Below are 15,754 nucleotides of genomic sequence, written 5' to 3' on the forward strand. Positions count from 1 at the left end.
ATATCAGAAATGTGATTCGCTCACTTGCTATAGTGCGAAACATTTAATATTGATCTCGTGCAGTGCGGAGTGCGAAGGAAGAAGGAAAAGAAAAAAAAAGAGAAAATGAACGGGCCGGCACCTCGCGGTCCGCCCATTACAAGCTGGAGGAGGAAACATGATTCTTCCTCGAACATCTCACCGGTACAACGCGAAAAACGCAGGCCGAGAAACGCAATTGGCACAACTGGAGCGATTGGTAGAGGAGACTCAGCCTCCATACGCGTCCGCGTTCTCGATCGCCGCGCACTCGCATTCGCGTTCGCGCTCACCGCGTGGGTGTCATAGGAATCCGGCCAACGACGATCGATTAGATCATAGAACATATTAAAGAATCATCGAAATCAGAAAGGAAATAGCTTTCTTACAAGCTCGCCCTAATATTATATTACGTTTCCCTATTAAATGAAACAACTTTCATGTGAAATATCTTCTTGCATTTTTGATAATTAAAGAATAAAGAATAATTCAAAAAATACTAAAAGTGTGTATCCATTTACATCAAGTTGGAGCCTATCGCTGCCAACAGTTTTCATAGGAGGTTGACAGACTTTCTTTCAAGAGTTTAACGAATGTAGCTTCTATAGCTACATATACATACTATATTGGCTGTATTACGATCGAGAATTAAGTTGAATGTACTAATTTCTATGTTCGCCGTAGCGAATCATAGATGGCGTAAGAAACTCTCTAACTTTTTTCAGTTTGGTATTTTTACGATCATATAAACAGGCCTCTACACTCGCTAGGGAAAACCGTCCGAAAATTGAATCGTGTCTAGTCGTGAGAAATTCACATGAAAGATCAACAAAGTCAGCGTTCTTGCGAGTTGGATAGAGACGAGTCTTTGTCTGAGACATTGATATTATGTCACGCATGCGTAGAACAAGAACCTTCTTGTCTTCCACGTTGATTTTTCACGACTCAATTTCCGAACAGATTTCCCTAGGCTTCGGTATATGAGCATCGAGACCTTTTTATATGATCGTTGGTATTTCAGAACCAACAGAACAGAAGAGACACGAAGTCTCATTTAATGCTACGACTATTCTGTCCTCAGTTAATGCTAGCAACTCGTACGGATTATTGATCAGTCTCAGTGACGTAGTTAAACAACTGGTCGAACATTTAATCGGTTGGATACACTGGTGAAAGGTACCGCTGTCAGTAATAATACGACTACTATACCGCACGGTATTTTTATCGATAATGCCGACGCCTCAGATGCGATCAAGTAGAGTCAGACTGAGGTTCTCAACGATGCATTTTGGATATTCCATCAAACAGACGAAATTTCTGTGAGAAGCCTTCGCATGGACAAATGGCTCCAAGATAGAAAGCTTTGGCTTTTAGGTAGCACACTACCTCTGCTACCAAGGAGGTAAACACTGACTATTTTGTTACGAATCTTTCCTTTGTTCAACCTTTTACATTTAATATCCATAAAATTTTGTACGATATTAATAATTTTTGTCTTCTTTGCGGAATAGTTTTGAATCTGATAATCTATCGCATTACGGTGACGAATAAAATCCTTTCTTTATTTAATTTCTATTTATAGCATTTTCATTTTTATTGACAATAACATATTAGATATAATATAATATTAGAGAATTATGAGAAATACTAAGTTGTTTTTTTTGGTTATTATTATCAGTAGTCGTATTATTAATGACATTGTCATTAGGTGGTAATAACAAAATCCGCAATCACTTAGTTGCCAACCCAATATATTATTTTTCGTAATCTGAATATCTGTGAATATATTCGTGGCGTCTTTTCGAATTTTAATATGTATATGACATAATGGTATTTTTGTGACATTTTTCTATTTTATTTAATTTATGGCCAATTTTAGTTTTATTTGAAAATAGAACATTTCTTTCTGTTTATTTTGCTTAACTTCACATTTACTGTTTGCAAATTTATTGTTTACAAATAGTTTTACGTTTTTTGAAACAAAGAATGGTAGAAAAATATAAGTAAAGGATACCATGACCGGAATCTGAAGATCTACTCTTTCCAGAACACTTAACTTTGACATTGAATTAAATCGATCGATATTTGCTATGTAGTTTAAACACGTAAGACACATTGTATACATTAGACGTTGTGAATAGCCATTAAATACAGTTGATGCATTAACAAAATTTTAACACTAGTCCTAAAGTAGAGTAATTTTCTTAGCGCAAAACAATAATTGCTACACAATGTTGTAGTTCATCGAATAGTTTGTTAAAATGTCAAAGGATGAACTTTCATTACTTTAAAGATACTGCTTTAACGTGTCAAATATTACGACTACAGATAATAAGAAATATAATACAAAGATGACGTAAAAATTAAATAACAAAAATAATGTACAAGTTGATTGTAGGATATTATTACATTAAATGCTAAGATATATTAAATTTTAAACTACTTCTGTAATGTTAAACTTTGTAATACTTTAATAGTATTAGACCACTTTTCGGATAGTATTATGTGTACCTAGCTGGTTTTATACGTTCAATACCTTGTCATAAATACAAGAATAACATAAAGTTTCTGGAAAATAAAAATCTTTTCAAAATCTAGTGAGTTCTTGGATTCTATGTAGTTCTCGCTAATATAGTTGCGTCTATAAATATTAAGATAATCTAATTGAAAAATGAATATTTCATATGATTGTTCTACATTTTCTGCCATAAACTTACAATATATGCGACTGCCACTAACGATTTCATCATTGTGTAATTCATACCCTTCTTAGCGCATTCATAATATAATCTTTACTAGATTAAACTTATTGTCAGATTTCTAGAGAAAAAATGACGAATCCATATCTAAAGTTTCCAATTATTCTATGTTGTAATTAAACTGTTTATTTTATTCAAATATGATTTCCAACTAGTCTTATTAAATCCACTAAACTCGGTGCAAAGTTGCATAATTTGCGTCACTTCGTTTCTACGCTAAAAACAATCCACCTTGGTTCATGGTCGTTATTTAAACATGGACAATATGGCAACTTAATATCGATTATCGATAATCAAGAAGTCAACAGTAACGTAAAGTAGTCTTTTAGCGAGTTCAGTAGCGCTCGGCATGTTCAACAATCAGGGTGTTTCAACATCAAAATCCTATGAACTCCATTCTGGGACTTTTGTACGTATAAGATAATTGTTCAAATAAATATGAATAAATTGTAAAAGAAACGTTGCACAGTAACGAATATTCTAAATGACAGAACAATATAAATTAGGAAATTTTTGTTTTTACACTTTTATGCATAAAAATATTACATATATATTTCATATGATACAAGATTTTGTTTCTTACAACGATTTAAATCAAGCAATTCTTATTGCTGAAACTTTCTGCATAAGAATATGTGTTTCGTATTAATTTTAATAATAATACTTTAATAATAAAGGTTGTATTATCAAACAATTCGAATCATTTTTGCAACTAATGGAGAAAGCTACCGTAAATTATTAATGAAAATAAAATAAGAGTTTTATCAGTTTCTTCTTGTCAAAGTTATAGTTATAGGATTCGTATTACGACCGACATTTGTAACAAGTAGAAGTTTACTTTACATACGGTTTACAATAATAATAACAAATAATGTAATTATAATTATAATAAATATAGTGTAATAATAATTATAATTGTGATTATAATTATAGTAGCAATAAATAATGAATAATAGAATTATATAATAATAAATATTCTTTGAGCAGATAAAATTTACAATTGTTGCATGAATTTAACGCAACGCGACGCGGAAAAAGGTCTAAATCAATTCTATTACTTTTTACTCGACGGTAACCGCCGACTTATTTGATGAGAACAGTAACGAAATTAACCTAATAAGGTTAATAATAATTCTTCAACAGACTATATTTGTAACATCATTTATTTTGACATTATTTTCTTAATTATAACGATAAAGAAGGTTTCTTTAAAAGATTTCTTACCATTTGTCAATCCACTTACTTATTAGGGACGATAACTGAAAGTTGTTCCTTATTAACTGAAGTTAATAGATTTTCGATTCTCATGACTCACGAAATTAGCCAATTCAATATGATACCATTGCAGAGCAGTTGAAACGTTTTTAATTAACATCATTAACCTTTTTGATGGCAGCGATGCATTTTCTGCCGATTTAAAGTTAATTCTGTCTTAACTGTTTAACGATAGCTAAATTATCGAATATCCGGAACCACTGATTTTGGTAACGCTAAAAAGACACGAATATGCTGATGAACTGTTTCCACTTGTCTCGATATGGTCAACGATTTAAGATTTGCAAACTATGGGCAGCGTGTGCCGCTTTGGTAAGCTTCCAATGGACTCACGAAACTCACATGTTCTACATAACCTTTCAATCTTTATCAAAAACAAAAATATCAAATCCAAAATGGAACATTTTCACTGAAAGTTTATGCGATTTATAATATATACATAAAGTGAGTCACAGAAGTATTCGTACCCTTGCAATTACAATTTCATTTGATGTTCAAAGTTTATATTATAACAAATTGCTGTTTTTCAATAAACGATATATCGATCAAAAGCTTAATTATTACATATATATTCCCATCGATAAATAATGCAAAGTGTTTATTGTTAAAAAAGATATTAGTTATCTAAATTCAATAATTATAAAAATACGAATACTTCTGTGACTCACTGCACATGTAAACTTAGAGAAATATGAAGATAAATAGAAAAATGAGAGAAAGATATCGAAGACTAAACATTGTGGAGTATTAAATAAAAAACAAATTTGTTCGTACATTTGTTCACTATACAAAGTAACACATTTTCCATATGAATATTCGGGAGACATGAGATTTTTACTTTTACACAAGATGATCTATATTACGCGATTTAAGGGCGCCTGCGCTCTGAATTCCGATTCGAATAAAGCGAAACAGGGGAGCTTGACCCTTGGTCATTGGCGAGAATACAGACAGTCTGGTCCGCAGCCTTTACAGTGCTAGCATGCTCTTTGCGCAACAGTTCACCTCTTTGCCATGTCTTGCCAAGTATAAAAAGTATGTACGAGCCCAAAATTCACTAGAAACTTTCGTTTTATCCGCTATTGTTGGAAAGATTTCTAGTATCACGTCTATTGACAATCCTATAAGTTGCACATACCTTAATACTCAGATAGGGGACACTTTTACTTATTTCGAATCAATTGCATTTGCATACAAAACTATATTTTCCTCATTTATCCGTGGAAAAGTGAAGCGGTTCCCAAAAAGAATAGGTATAAGTACAAAAAATAAAACATAATTTACTTAGAAAATATTATTATAAATTTACAAACCTTTACGGCTACGTACAATAAGATATTTTATTATTTAAAATAAAAAGTTCCAAATCGTAGAAGTTTCCCCAAATTAAATACGTTTGTATTTATTACTTATCCTTCAAGCTCCTCATTTGACCATATTTAAATACAGGTGGCAAAGTAAGAAAGTAACTTACCTTTTTCAAAAGTGTTCTTTTGCTTCATTTCAGACATTAACAAGATTCTAATCAACATTAATTAACAACATAAGGATCATTTTCATTTCTAATCGCTAGTGTATGTATACGTTCTAGAATCAAAAGTTAGTATGTAGCTACGTGCTACGCTGTTCATTCAATAAATGATGTGAGAAATGTATTTCATGGATCGCAATTGTCATTGCACTTCAATGGGAACACGCGTGTCACAGAAGATAACATCCGCATCGTACTCATAACTGTGTCACATACTTCGATACAGAACTACTAGTAAAAAATATCGGTGTTTCACGACCACTCGCTATTCCATAATTCTTTCAATAATGATCGCATCGAAATATAAATTTCAAATTTCACGTAATTAAATAATCGAAACACAACACTATGAAATAGTGAATCATTAAAAAAGGACAAATAAAGAAATATGATATAGAGTATATGTGTACAATCAGTAAGTACATATATATATACTCTTATCTTTCAATGTCAACATTATTTCCTTATTAATATTTAAGTACGATGTCTCATTGAGTTATGTACGTATATGGCTGTATCTCACGACCAATTGTAATTATTACTTATAAAGAAATTATTTTTTTTATAGGTCACGCGCGCCAAGCAAGGCGATGGACCGATACGAACGACTGGCGCGTCTTGGGGAGGGTAGCTACGGTGTAGTCTTCCAGTGTAGAGATCGGCAAACTGGAAAATTGGTAGCTGTTAAAAAGTTCCAACAAACTGAGGATGATCCTCTTATACGCAAAATCGCACTACGTGAAATAAGGCTCCTTAAGGTCAGTCGTTATGCTTGAAAATACAGTAATTTGTAAAATTCTTAGGCCACTTATACAATATAATCACTATTGTTTGACTTATCGTTACTGCAAGACCTATTGTTAAATTATACTACATAAGTCACATGGTAGCGATATAGCAGAACAAGCATGATCATTTCAAAATTTCTGTATCATCGTAATCTTTATCATAAATATTATAGCTACCCGAAAAATTTAGATATTTTGTTTATCAATCTGGTACGTATATACTGTGTTTGAGATGATAAAAAGTCTTAAATTGAAAGAAGACGGAGATCGTATAATATCACAAAGTAGAACAGCAGTTTCAATATTTAACAAGTTGAAAAGAGATTCCTTTCCTATGCTTATAGTATGTATACAAAAAAGAAAGGATGGAGAAGAAAGGAACTGTTAGATATCACAAGGCTAGGATCAGACTATCTGAAAATAAGTCTCATGTCTTTCTTTACTTCTCTCTTCTTCCAACATAGTTCTAGCGTTTTACGTATATACATATGTATACCCATACCTTCAAGTGAACGACCCCTTACAAGCTGAAGGTACTAAAGCTCGCAGTGGCTAGTCTCGAATTAAGAAAACTTCGTTCAGAAAATATGGAGAAATTCTCAAAAGTATTATTAGCCTTAATTAGAATATAGATGTTTGATATTTCATAGAGTTTTTTAAGAATATCGATCAGCTCGTGGAAGAAAAATTCGTGCTCTTGCACAGCAACGTAGCAATATAAATTCACCGTCGACGTCGACTGCAAGAAGTGGCCAACGGTCAATACCGTGGCGGTCAATATCTTAGCGTGTTCTGCTCTCGATGACCTAACCTTATCGAAATAATCAGAGAGTTCTCTTCCAAACATATGCGCATTCAAACGAGCGTCCACTCTGTTCTGACATTTCGCTTCAAGGATATCTTCTTTCATCCGTACAGCAAATACGGGGCGTGATGTTAATGATTTTCTTTCCACACGACTTTTGATCGCAAATGCTGTCCGCAATAACAAACCAAAGCAAAAAATTTCTGATTTCGATAATTTTTTAATATATTCAAGATCTATATAAACTACAAAAAAAAAAAAAAAGATAAGAATACTAACGCCAATACTAACGTATACGCTAGGAACGCACAATTATTGGTAATACTTATTGTAAATGGTGCCTACACTGCCAACAATTTTTTGCGAATATCTCGGAAACTAAAATTGAGCGATAGTTATATATATATATATGGAAAAAGTTGTTCACAATGCTAATTTCTACACATATTCAAAAATTATCAAAGTCGATGTGGTGAAAGAAGGCTTATATATTATAAGAAGGTAACTATTTACGAAACTGACATCATCTTAGATTTACATAATCTTCTAATAAATAGAAATAAAAATTTTAAACAACTTCTTTCTTTGCATATTGCCGTCAGACTCTTCTAATTTTCGAGATATTTGCAGAGAACTGAAAAAACTGTCGATAATACTATGAATTCTGCCCTACAAAATGTGTCTATGATACAGTCATAAGCAAGACCGACACGCTCGCCGCTTGGCAATCCGTTTATATCCATCATCCATTGATCTGTTTATTTTTATTCCATACTTTACAAATCTAAATAATCATTCACAATTACATGTGACGCGATACTGTAAGAAATTTTTTTGAAAATCTGTTCCAACGACAAAACGATTTTGTCAATCGAATATAGAGTATCGAAAAATAATTAATTAAATTCTTCATATTACGATATGGAAAGATATTCGCAACGGTAATTAATTAAATTTACAGCGCGCTACGAGGCGACTGCACGTAAACTTGGGGGTAGGATGATAAAAACAAAATAATTGAGTCGTAACACAACTATTAACTTTGCTTTTATTAAACTTTATTATGAATTCAGTAATCACAATGGAATATACACTGCATCAACACACATAAATCACAATTCACTCCAACAACTTTATATAAAACCTAGTTACACTGATACGTTAAATACGCGACCGATCTAAGGGTAGAAACTTGGTAAAAGGTGTTGACTATTCTAAAGATAGAGAATGAGTGGTTTAGTGACGATGTTGTGACGGAGGAAAGCTAGGGGTGGATGTGTCTGAGACCACAAGATGAGCTGATTCGTTAAGGACAATTTTGTTTAGGAAAGCGATAGACATTGCTTTTGATTGGAGCACAAGAACCCTGGTGGACTAGGAAGGGTCTTAGCCGCCCTTGAGAGAAAATTGCTAACGGAAAATACCGAATGTGAGAAAACTAACTTTCCTGTATCTTCTCGTAGTAAACAAAAATATAAAGAACACTGGAAATAGAAGATGCTTGTTTTTGGTCGTCTTTGGCGAAACTTTTCAAGACGTGAAGGCAAACACTTGAAGATAACATAAATGAAGTGAACTAGCGGGCCCTAACGGTTTCATGATTCTGATACTTAGGATTATTCTCATTCATTCTTTATACAATCATTAACACGGACGAACGTCGAAGAATATCCTACGCGACTTCTGTTATTTCGAATCAACATAACGCTTGAGTAACGATCTTATACTTAACTCGGGTAGTTTTATCTTACGATATAGTAAACAATTTTCAGTATAAAAATTACTGTAATTCATAATGTATCAATCTTAAACTTTCTTTTACGTGTCACTTTCATACTGTTGTACCAAAAAAAGTTGAACTGTTGGTTGTTTAATCCTTGAGTTTCCCAAACTCATTGTGTTACATGCAGTATATTTAAAAAACGTTCTGATTATAAAGATAATTTGATTTCTAGAATTTGAAACATCCGAATTTAGTCAATCTTCTGGAGGTCTTCAGACGGAAACGGAAATTGCACCTAGTCTTCGAATATTGCGAGTACACGCTACTGAACGAGATGGAGAGGTATCCGAGCGGATGTCCAGAAATCACCACGAAGCAGCTTACATGGCAAATTCTGCAGGGCATCGCGTATTGTCATCGACTAGGTTGCGTTCACAGGGATGTAAAACCGGAAAATATTTTAATTACAGCCGATGGCGTAGTGAAATTGTGCGATTTTGGTTTCGCACGAATGCTCAGTCCTGGTGAAAATTACACAGAATACGTCGCAACTAGATGGTACAGAGCGCCTGAACTGCTGGTAATTTTTTTTATATAATATAATCATTTCTTTTCATTACTTTTTTAAGATTCCATTCTATACGCACTTGTTATTAATAATTCATTATCTCTAACCGTTGAAATCTTGTGCGTGACATTAACGATAAATTGGTTAAAACAAAAAATAAAATTAATATAGATATTAATCCAGCATACTAATAAAAAAATTATATATTTTTTTGATTCGTTTAAATAATGTATTTTATTAATTTATTCACTAATGATATTTATTCGTATTCTGCTTGGATCTTTTTCGTACTTCTAGATTTTATTGACTTGCATTATAATAATTAAATTATTTTTAATTACTAAGAGAACGTGGTCTTCAACAGGTAGGAGATACTCAATATGGTACACCAGTCGATGTGTGGGCAATTGGTTGTGTTTTCGCAGAATTAATACGTGGAGAAGCGTTATGGCCAGGAAAATCAGACGTGGATCAATTGTATTTAATTCGAAGGACTATTGGTGACTTATTGCCGAGACACATAGCTATTTTTCAGCAAAATGAATTTTTCGCTGGTATCACTTTACCGACTCCTCAAACCCTCACGCCCCTGGAAACTGCTCTACCTAATAGAGGCAATACAATTCTACAGGTGAATTTTTACATTGCTTTCTTTATCTTAAATAAACGATTTAAATAAAAAATTCTTAGTAAATTGATCATAGGAAGATTTAATTGATTCCATTCATTTCATCTAACAGCTTGACTTTCTTAAGAAGTGTTTGAACAAAGATCCTGACGAAAGATGGTCTTGTGAACAACTTCTACAACATTCTTATTTTGAGAATTTTCATTTCAAAATGCCCGAAGTTGAAATGGAGGAATTCGATAAGCTTAAAAAATATCGAGATCGATCACGAGTATGTACAGTTTTATAATAACAAGAATACAATGAATAATGAACCAGATAGAAAAGATACATGACATTTTTCTTACTACAAAATTTATATCAAATACTAAAATATACAACAAGATAATATATTGCATACAAAATTGGTAACAAAAATACCCTTACCTATTGTATATCTATTGTATTTTAGAATAGTAATTACAGTCAAATGGTATTACCCCAACTTCCCAAGCCTGGTGCTTCAGTACATAGTCAAAATGAAAATCGGCTGAGAAGCTCCTCCATGCATCATCAGCAGCAGGACTTCGATCATCTGCCTATGATTAAAGGCTGTAATTAAGCTCCTCTGTGATTGTAATATAATTATACACGTATACATATATATTTATTTGTCTATTTATTTAAACTTTATAGATTTTCATTATGTCAATTAATGATTGTTAATAAATTTTATTTTTGTTTTGCACGTTTGTGTTTATAACTTCTGAAGAGATTTTGTTTAACTAATATGATTTCAATATCATATATATATATATAAATATATATATATAAATATATATATATATTTATTTATTTATTTATTGTATCTATATTATATATACATCTTAAAATAAAATTTTGTATAAAATGATATTATTGTATACTATTATATATATATATATATTTATTTATTTATAAGGTACATATATATTAATAGATTGTTCTTCTTGAAAGTTAATTACAAAATACAGCCTCTCACATAAGTTTGGCTTTTTTTAATTTTATTAAACATTATCATCCTATTTCTCATGCTAACTAAATATATATTACTTTATAATGTGTGTTTATTAAACATTTATTACACATTATACAAGTATATTATCTCTAATTATGTACTATCTTTCTTCATAATCTGCTGATAGATTCTTACAAAAGGATGTGGACGTCGATCTTCTTCTGGTATTCTACATTGTATTTTATACCACACAACATGAAGACCAATAAAGGCAGCAGTAACCACCCATAACTGATAATCCATTTTTATATAATCTTTCTGTTTACGTTTATGCAAAACAGAAAATATCCAGCTATATCTCTTATATGTATTTAACTAAATCTGATTTATATTATCTTCCTGAAAAACTTACATATGAAAGATATCTTTTGCAAACAAAATATATTTCATAATCACTTACAAAATTTTGTATCAATGTGTAATTAATCATAATGTGTTTTAATACTTACAGATTACAATCACGATCTATCACACTATAATCGTCCATACTTGATCGTAATTTACTTGAATATAATACATAACCTAAATATATTAAGTGTACTTAAAATTGATTGGCTAATCATATTTTATATGCTCTATCAAAACTTTCCATGAATTTCGTTTCGTGATAATTTGATAATTGTCACCTATCAATTATTAATTATAACACTCTATAATTAAAAAGTTATGCAGTTAAAATAATAACCAATAGTGTAACTCTCGAATGTCACTAGTTAGCAGCCAATAGTTGCAACCGCAGCAATCAAGTTTTACTTGCATTTACTGCCCTGTTTCATTGGACAGATATAGAGTATAGGGGAATTTAATGTGCCATCTCCGATGCAAAAGCGAAGCGAAAGCATCGTTCCATGTCCTCCAATTCTTCCAATCCTTACAAAGAGAACAAAAATTAACCAACTACATAACTATGTATACAGTTAGAAAAAGAAAACAGGTTAAACTTTATTTTAATAAAAATTAAATTATTGACTTTTTTTGTTGCTATTTAATAATTTTCAATGCGTAAAATTTGAAAATGCAAGTCATAGTTGTAGAAATCCAGCGGTTCAGAAGTTACACATATGTAAAATTAAACATTTTTAATGTCTATAGTTAAAGTATTGACGCATAATGTAAATGAACTTTGTCAAAGATTGACATATTAACGTAGCCTGTCACATACGTACACTTGTTACAGCCAGCGACTCCACTCATTGGACGAATCTTGGATAGAAGGCAACATGATGTCAAAGTAAACTATTAAATACGTTAAAAATGCTCAACTTTATGTACGCATAACTTTTGAATCGCTGGATTTCTGAAGTTAAAAATTGAATTTTCAGATTCTACGCATTGAAAACTACTAAATAGCAATAGTTTTATTCTCATTAAGACGAAGTTCAGCCAGAAAATATTTTATAAGTGGAAATTTTAGATGGTTTTAAGATAACATAAGTCACATATATATATTTCAGCAAAAAGCGGGAAATTGTTGCGATAATATTTAATATTCTTTAGACTTTAGATTGATTAGATGAAAGTAATAGTGTTATATGAAAGCTTAATGTTTATTTTATATTTTTATTTATTGTTAATTTTGTGATATTATCAATATTGCGAATCTGGAAGAGATATTTTCCGTAAGATATACTGTATATAAATGTAATATAAGCATCTGTAATTATGCCTGGTGAAAAATTAATAAATGCGGTACGAAGTACCTTTTCGTTATACGGACTTGTACTTTCAAGGTATATAAATTTTTAATGTTACATATAATGTTACATATAATATTATGTAAGTATACCAAATGTTAATTTTATTTCTTAATTTTTACGAATGAAATTTTTTGTTGTCTAGGAAACTTAGCATTTCACTTGCTAAGGAACTTCTAAATGTAGAAGAAAATGAACGTGAAATGTGGCTAATGCAAGTAATAGAGAAAGTTTTAGCTCAAAATTTAAGTGATACACAGATAACCATTGAAAATTTGAAACTAGCAATAGAAGAATGTATAAAACCCAATGCGTTAAAGGATACAGAAACAGTACTAAATGTAATAGATGTATTTGATATACCTAGAATCAAATATGAGTTGTCTGAGAACAAATTTGTTTTGGAAACTGTAACACCAAATTTGGTTGCCGAAGCACAATATAAATCCATACTTTTTAAAGATAGATTTGAGTTGCTTTGGTACAGAACTATGAGACATGAATTATTTACACCTCCAATGCCTGGTGAAAGAAAAAAAGATTGGATTGAATTAGTACCAATTGAACATTTGTTGAGTGGAAGTAAAGAAGGAAATGTTTATGTTATGGGTCTTCTTTCTCAATTAGTAGAGGGTCAATATTATTTGGAAGACACAGGAGGTACAATAAAAGTTGATTTACAAAAAGCAATATCCTTTTAAAGCTCCAGATTTATGTAATCATTTATGTAAACATGAATATTTATAAATGTTTCAGTATGCTAAATCAATTATCTGTTAATTGCACTTTCCTTAATATTTGTATACAGATTTCAGGATGGTTTGATCATGGAATGCTCTATAGTAATAGCTAATGGGGATTTCAAGGACGGTATTTTACATGTGAAAAATTTAGGTTTTCCACCAGCAGAATCATCTAGTAATGCACGTGTAGATTTCGGCAATGCTAATACATTTGGTGGTTTAAGCAAGTTTTCTTTGAAACTTTCTGAAAAACTAAAAACTTATGAAGAAAGTAACAAAGATGGAATGATTGTTTTTGTATCCGAAATGTGGTTGGATGATAAAACTGTTTTAGGCAAATTTAAAATTATGTTGGAAGGATATTCTGAATATCCACCTATAGCTTTTGTATTATGTGGACATTTTTTAAGTTTTCCTGCAAAACCATCAAGCAGGCAAAAATTGATAGAGGGATTAAAAAATCTTGCTGATATAATAATACAATATCCAGATATAAACCAAACTTCCAAATTTATTTTTGTACCTGCAACAGATGATATTGGATCACCAAAAATTTTGCCAAAATTGCCACTGCCCAAAAATCTTACAGAAGATTTTAGGAAAAATATACCTGGAGCAATATTTGCTACTAATCCATGTAGAATTCAGTATTGTACGAAAGAAATTGTGGTACTAAGGGGAGATATTTTAACGAAAATGTGTAGGAATACTCTTTACTTTCCATTTCAAGGCAATATCCACGATCATGTAAGCTTTATTATATTACTGATTGTTTATGTATGTTGTATAAAAGTGTGTAACTTCATTTTTGATAAATGTTTCAGTATGCAAAATCAATTATCTCTCAATCTCATTTAACTCCTTTAAGTCTTCCAATGTTACCCATATATTGGAAATACAATCATGCATTACAAATATATCCTACTCCGGATCTCATTGTAACTGCAGATGGATTTGAAGCATATGAAACTACCTATTCTAATTGTCATATAGTCAATCCAGGATCATTTTCAAAAAACGACCATTCCTTCAAAGTATACGTTCCAGCGCTAAATTTAGTTGAACATTGTGCTATTCCCAAAGATATGGATGGTGTTTAACAACAAATTATTATTGACGTTTGAAATAAAGTATTAACAAGTAAAATATTTTTGTACATTCAATAATAATAGTAATTTACTGTACCTTCTACCCCTCTATGAACAATTGCATGCCAATTTTATACAGTATATATTTTCACATCACAGATCTCATAAGTCAAGTTTGGTTATTGAAAATAACTTAATCTTTATTAAATAATTTAATTAATTATAATTAATTTATTTAATTATAATTAAAAATAATTTTATTTTATTCTATTCGTTGAGAATACTGGATAACTTCTTGGTCCATGTTGTTTAGCAATGCAACGAAATAATATTGAAGAATAACTTAGTGACTCTTATGATCGAATATGTTTAATATTATCAACATAATACACCTCAGGCAAATTTAACACTCTCCTCACTTCTCTTCAGACTGCCTAACAAATTTGTATATCAGACTTTCTATCTGGGACACAGGAAATAGGCGTTTATTTAATTATTTTTCTTATCGATTTATATAAATAGATACATACAATATTAAACACATGTGTTTCTACCTCTTCGCAATGTACATAACAATATTACAGGTACAGACTGGGCCGCGGCATATCTCAATTCACTGCGCTGGAAGCATAAGTCAATTACTGGCCGTTTAATTAAACATTATAAGGATCATAACTTTGTAAAACAACGTATAACGTATGAGATGCAATAATAAAACGCGATAGTATGATCTGCAAATATTACAATTTCGTATTAATAACGAGCTGAACTGCTATCAACAATACCAGCTGTACAGTTAAAGGGAACATACGTAAGTTATGTAAATATAATAATTAAGACACAATTTCTGTTCAGCAAATTTTACGATATATATAAGAATGTATAAAACCCAATGCGTTAAAGGATACATATATGTATATATATATACACACACATATATATATGGAAGAATGTATAAAACCCAATGCGTTAAAGGATATATATATATATACATATATATCCTTTAACGCATTGGGTTTTATACATTCTTCCATATATATATGTGTGTGTGTTTGTGTAGAAACATTAATTTTTATTATTTGAATCGATTTTTTTCTC

At 31.1% G+C, this 15,754-nt stretch overlaps 2 protein-coding genes and 1 long non-coding RNA gene across 5 annotated transcripts; 2 read left to right on the forward strand and 1 right to left on the reverse strand.

Moving 5' to 3' along the window:
- Positions 1-1,009: 1,009 nt before the first annotated feature.
- On the forward strand, positions 1,010-10,822 carry LOC138185903 (cyclin-dependent kinase-like 4). 2 transcript variants are annotated; one of them, XM_069125244.1, is made up of 6 exons: positions 1,010-1,420; positions 6,152-6,341; positions 9,132-9,479; positions 9,832-10,098; positions 10,208-10,366; positions 10,547-10,822. In XM_069125244.1, the coding sequence occupies exons 1-6, from the start codon at positions 1,353-1,355 to the stop codon at positions 10,694-10,696; spliced, it is 1,182 nt and encodes a 393-aa protein (XP_068981345.1). In that variant the 5' UTR covers positions 1,010-1,352; the 3' UTR covers positions 10,697-10,822. The 2 variants fall into 2 exon arrangements, with proteins under 2 accessions (XP_068981345.1, XP_068981346.1); XM_069125245.1 differs by lacking the exon at positions 1,010-1,420 and adding an exon at positions 4,940-5,087.
- Positions 10,823-11,002: 180 nt separating this feature from the next.
- LOC138185908 (uncharacterized) lies at positions 11,003-11,806 on the reverse strand. The gene is made up of 2 exons (XR_011174742.1): positions 11,581-11,806; positions 11,003-11,470 (listed from the first exon to the last, which is right to left on the reverse strand). It is a non-coding gene; the product is annotated as an uncharacterized LOC138185908 (long non-coding RNA).
- An 898-nt stretch (positions 11,807-12,704) lies between these two features.
- DNApol-epsilon58 (DNA polymerase epsilon subunit 2) lies at positions 12,705-15,344 on the forward strand. Of its 2 annotated transcripts, none has more exons than XM_069125241.1 (5): positions 12,705-12,861; positions 12,971-13,514; positions 13,632-14,315; positions 14,393-14,708; positions 15,241-15,344. In XM_069125241.1, the coding sequence occupies exons 1-4, from the start codon at positions 12,794-12,796 to the stop codon at positions 14,666-14,668; spliced, it is 1,572 nt and encodes a 523-aa protein (XP_068981342.1). In that variant the 5' UTR covers positions 12,705-12,793; the 3' UTR covers positions 14,669-14,708; positions 15,241-15,344. The 2 variants fall into 2 exon arrangements, with proteins under 2 accessions (XP_068981342.1, XP_068981341.1); XM_069125240.1 differs by having other exon boundaries at positions 14,393-14,698.
- Positions 15,345-15,754: the final 410 nt, after the last annotated feature.

Source organism: Bombus flavifrons, chromosome 13, assembly GCF_040668555.2.
Source record: "Bombus flavifrons isolate JBK064 chromosome 13, iyBomFlav1_principal, whole genome shotgun sequence".
In the NCBI taxonomy this organism is placed as follows: Eukaryota; Metazoa; Arthropoda; class Insecta; order Hymenoptera; family Apidae; genus Bombus; species Bombus flavifrons.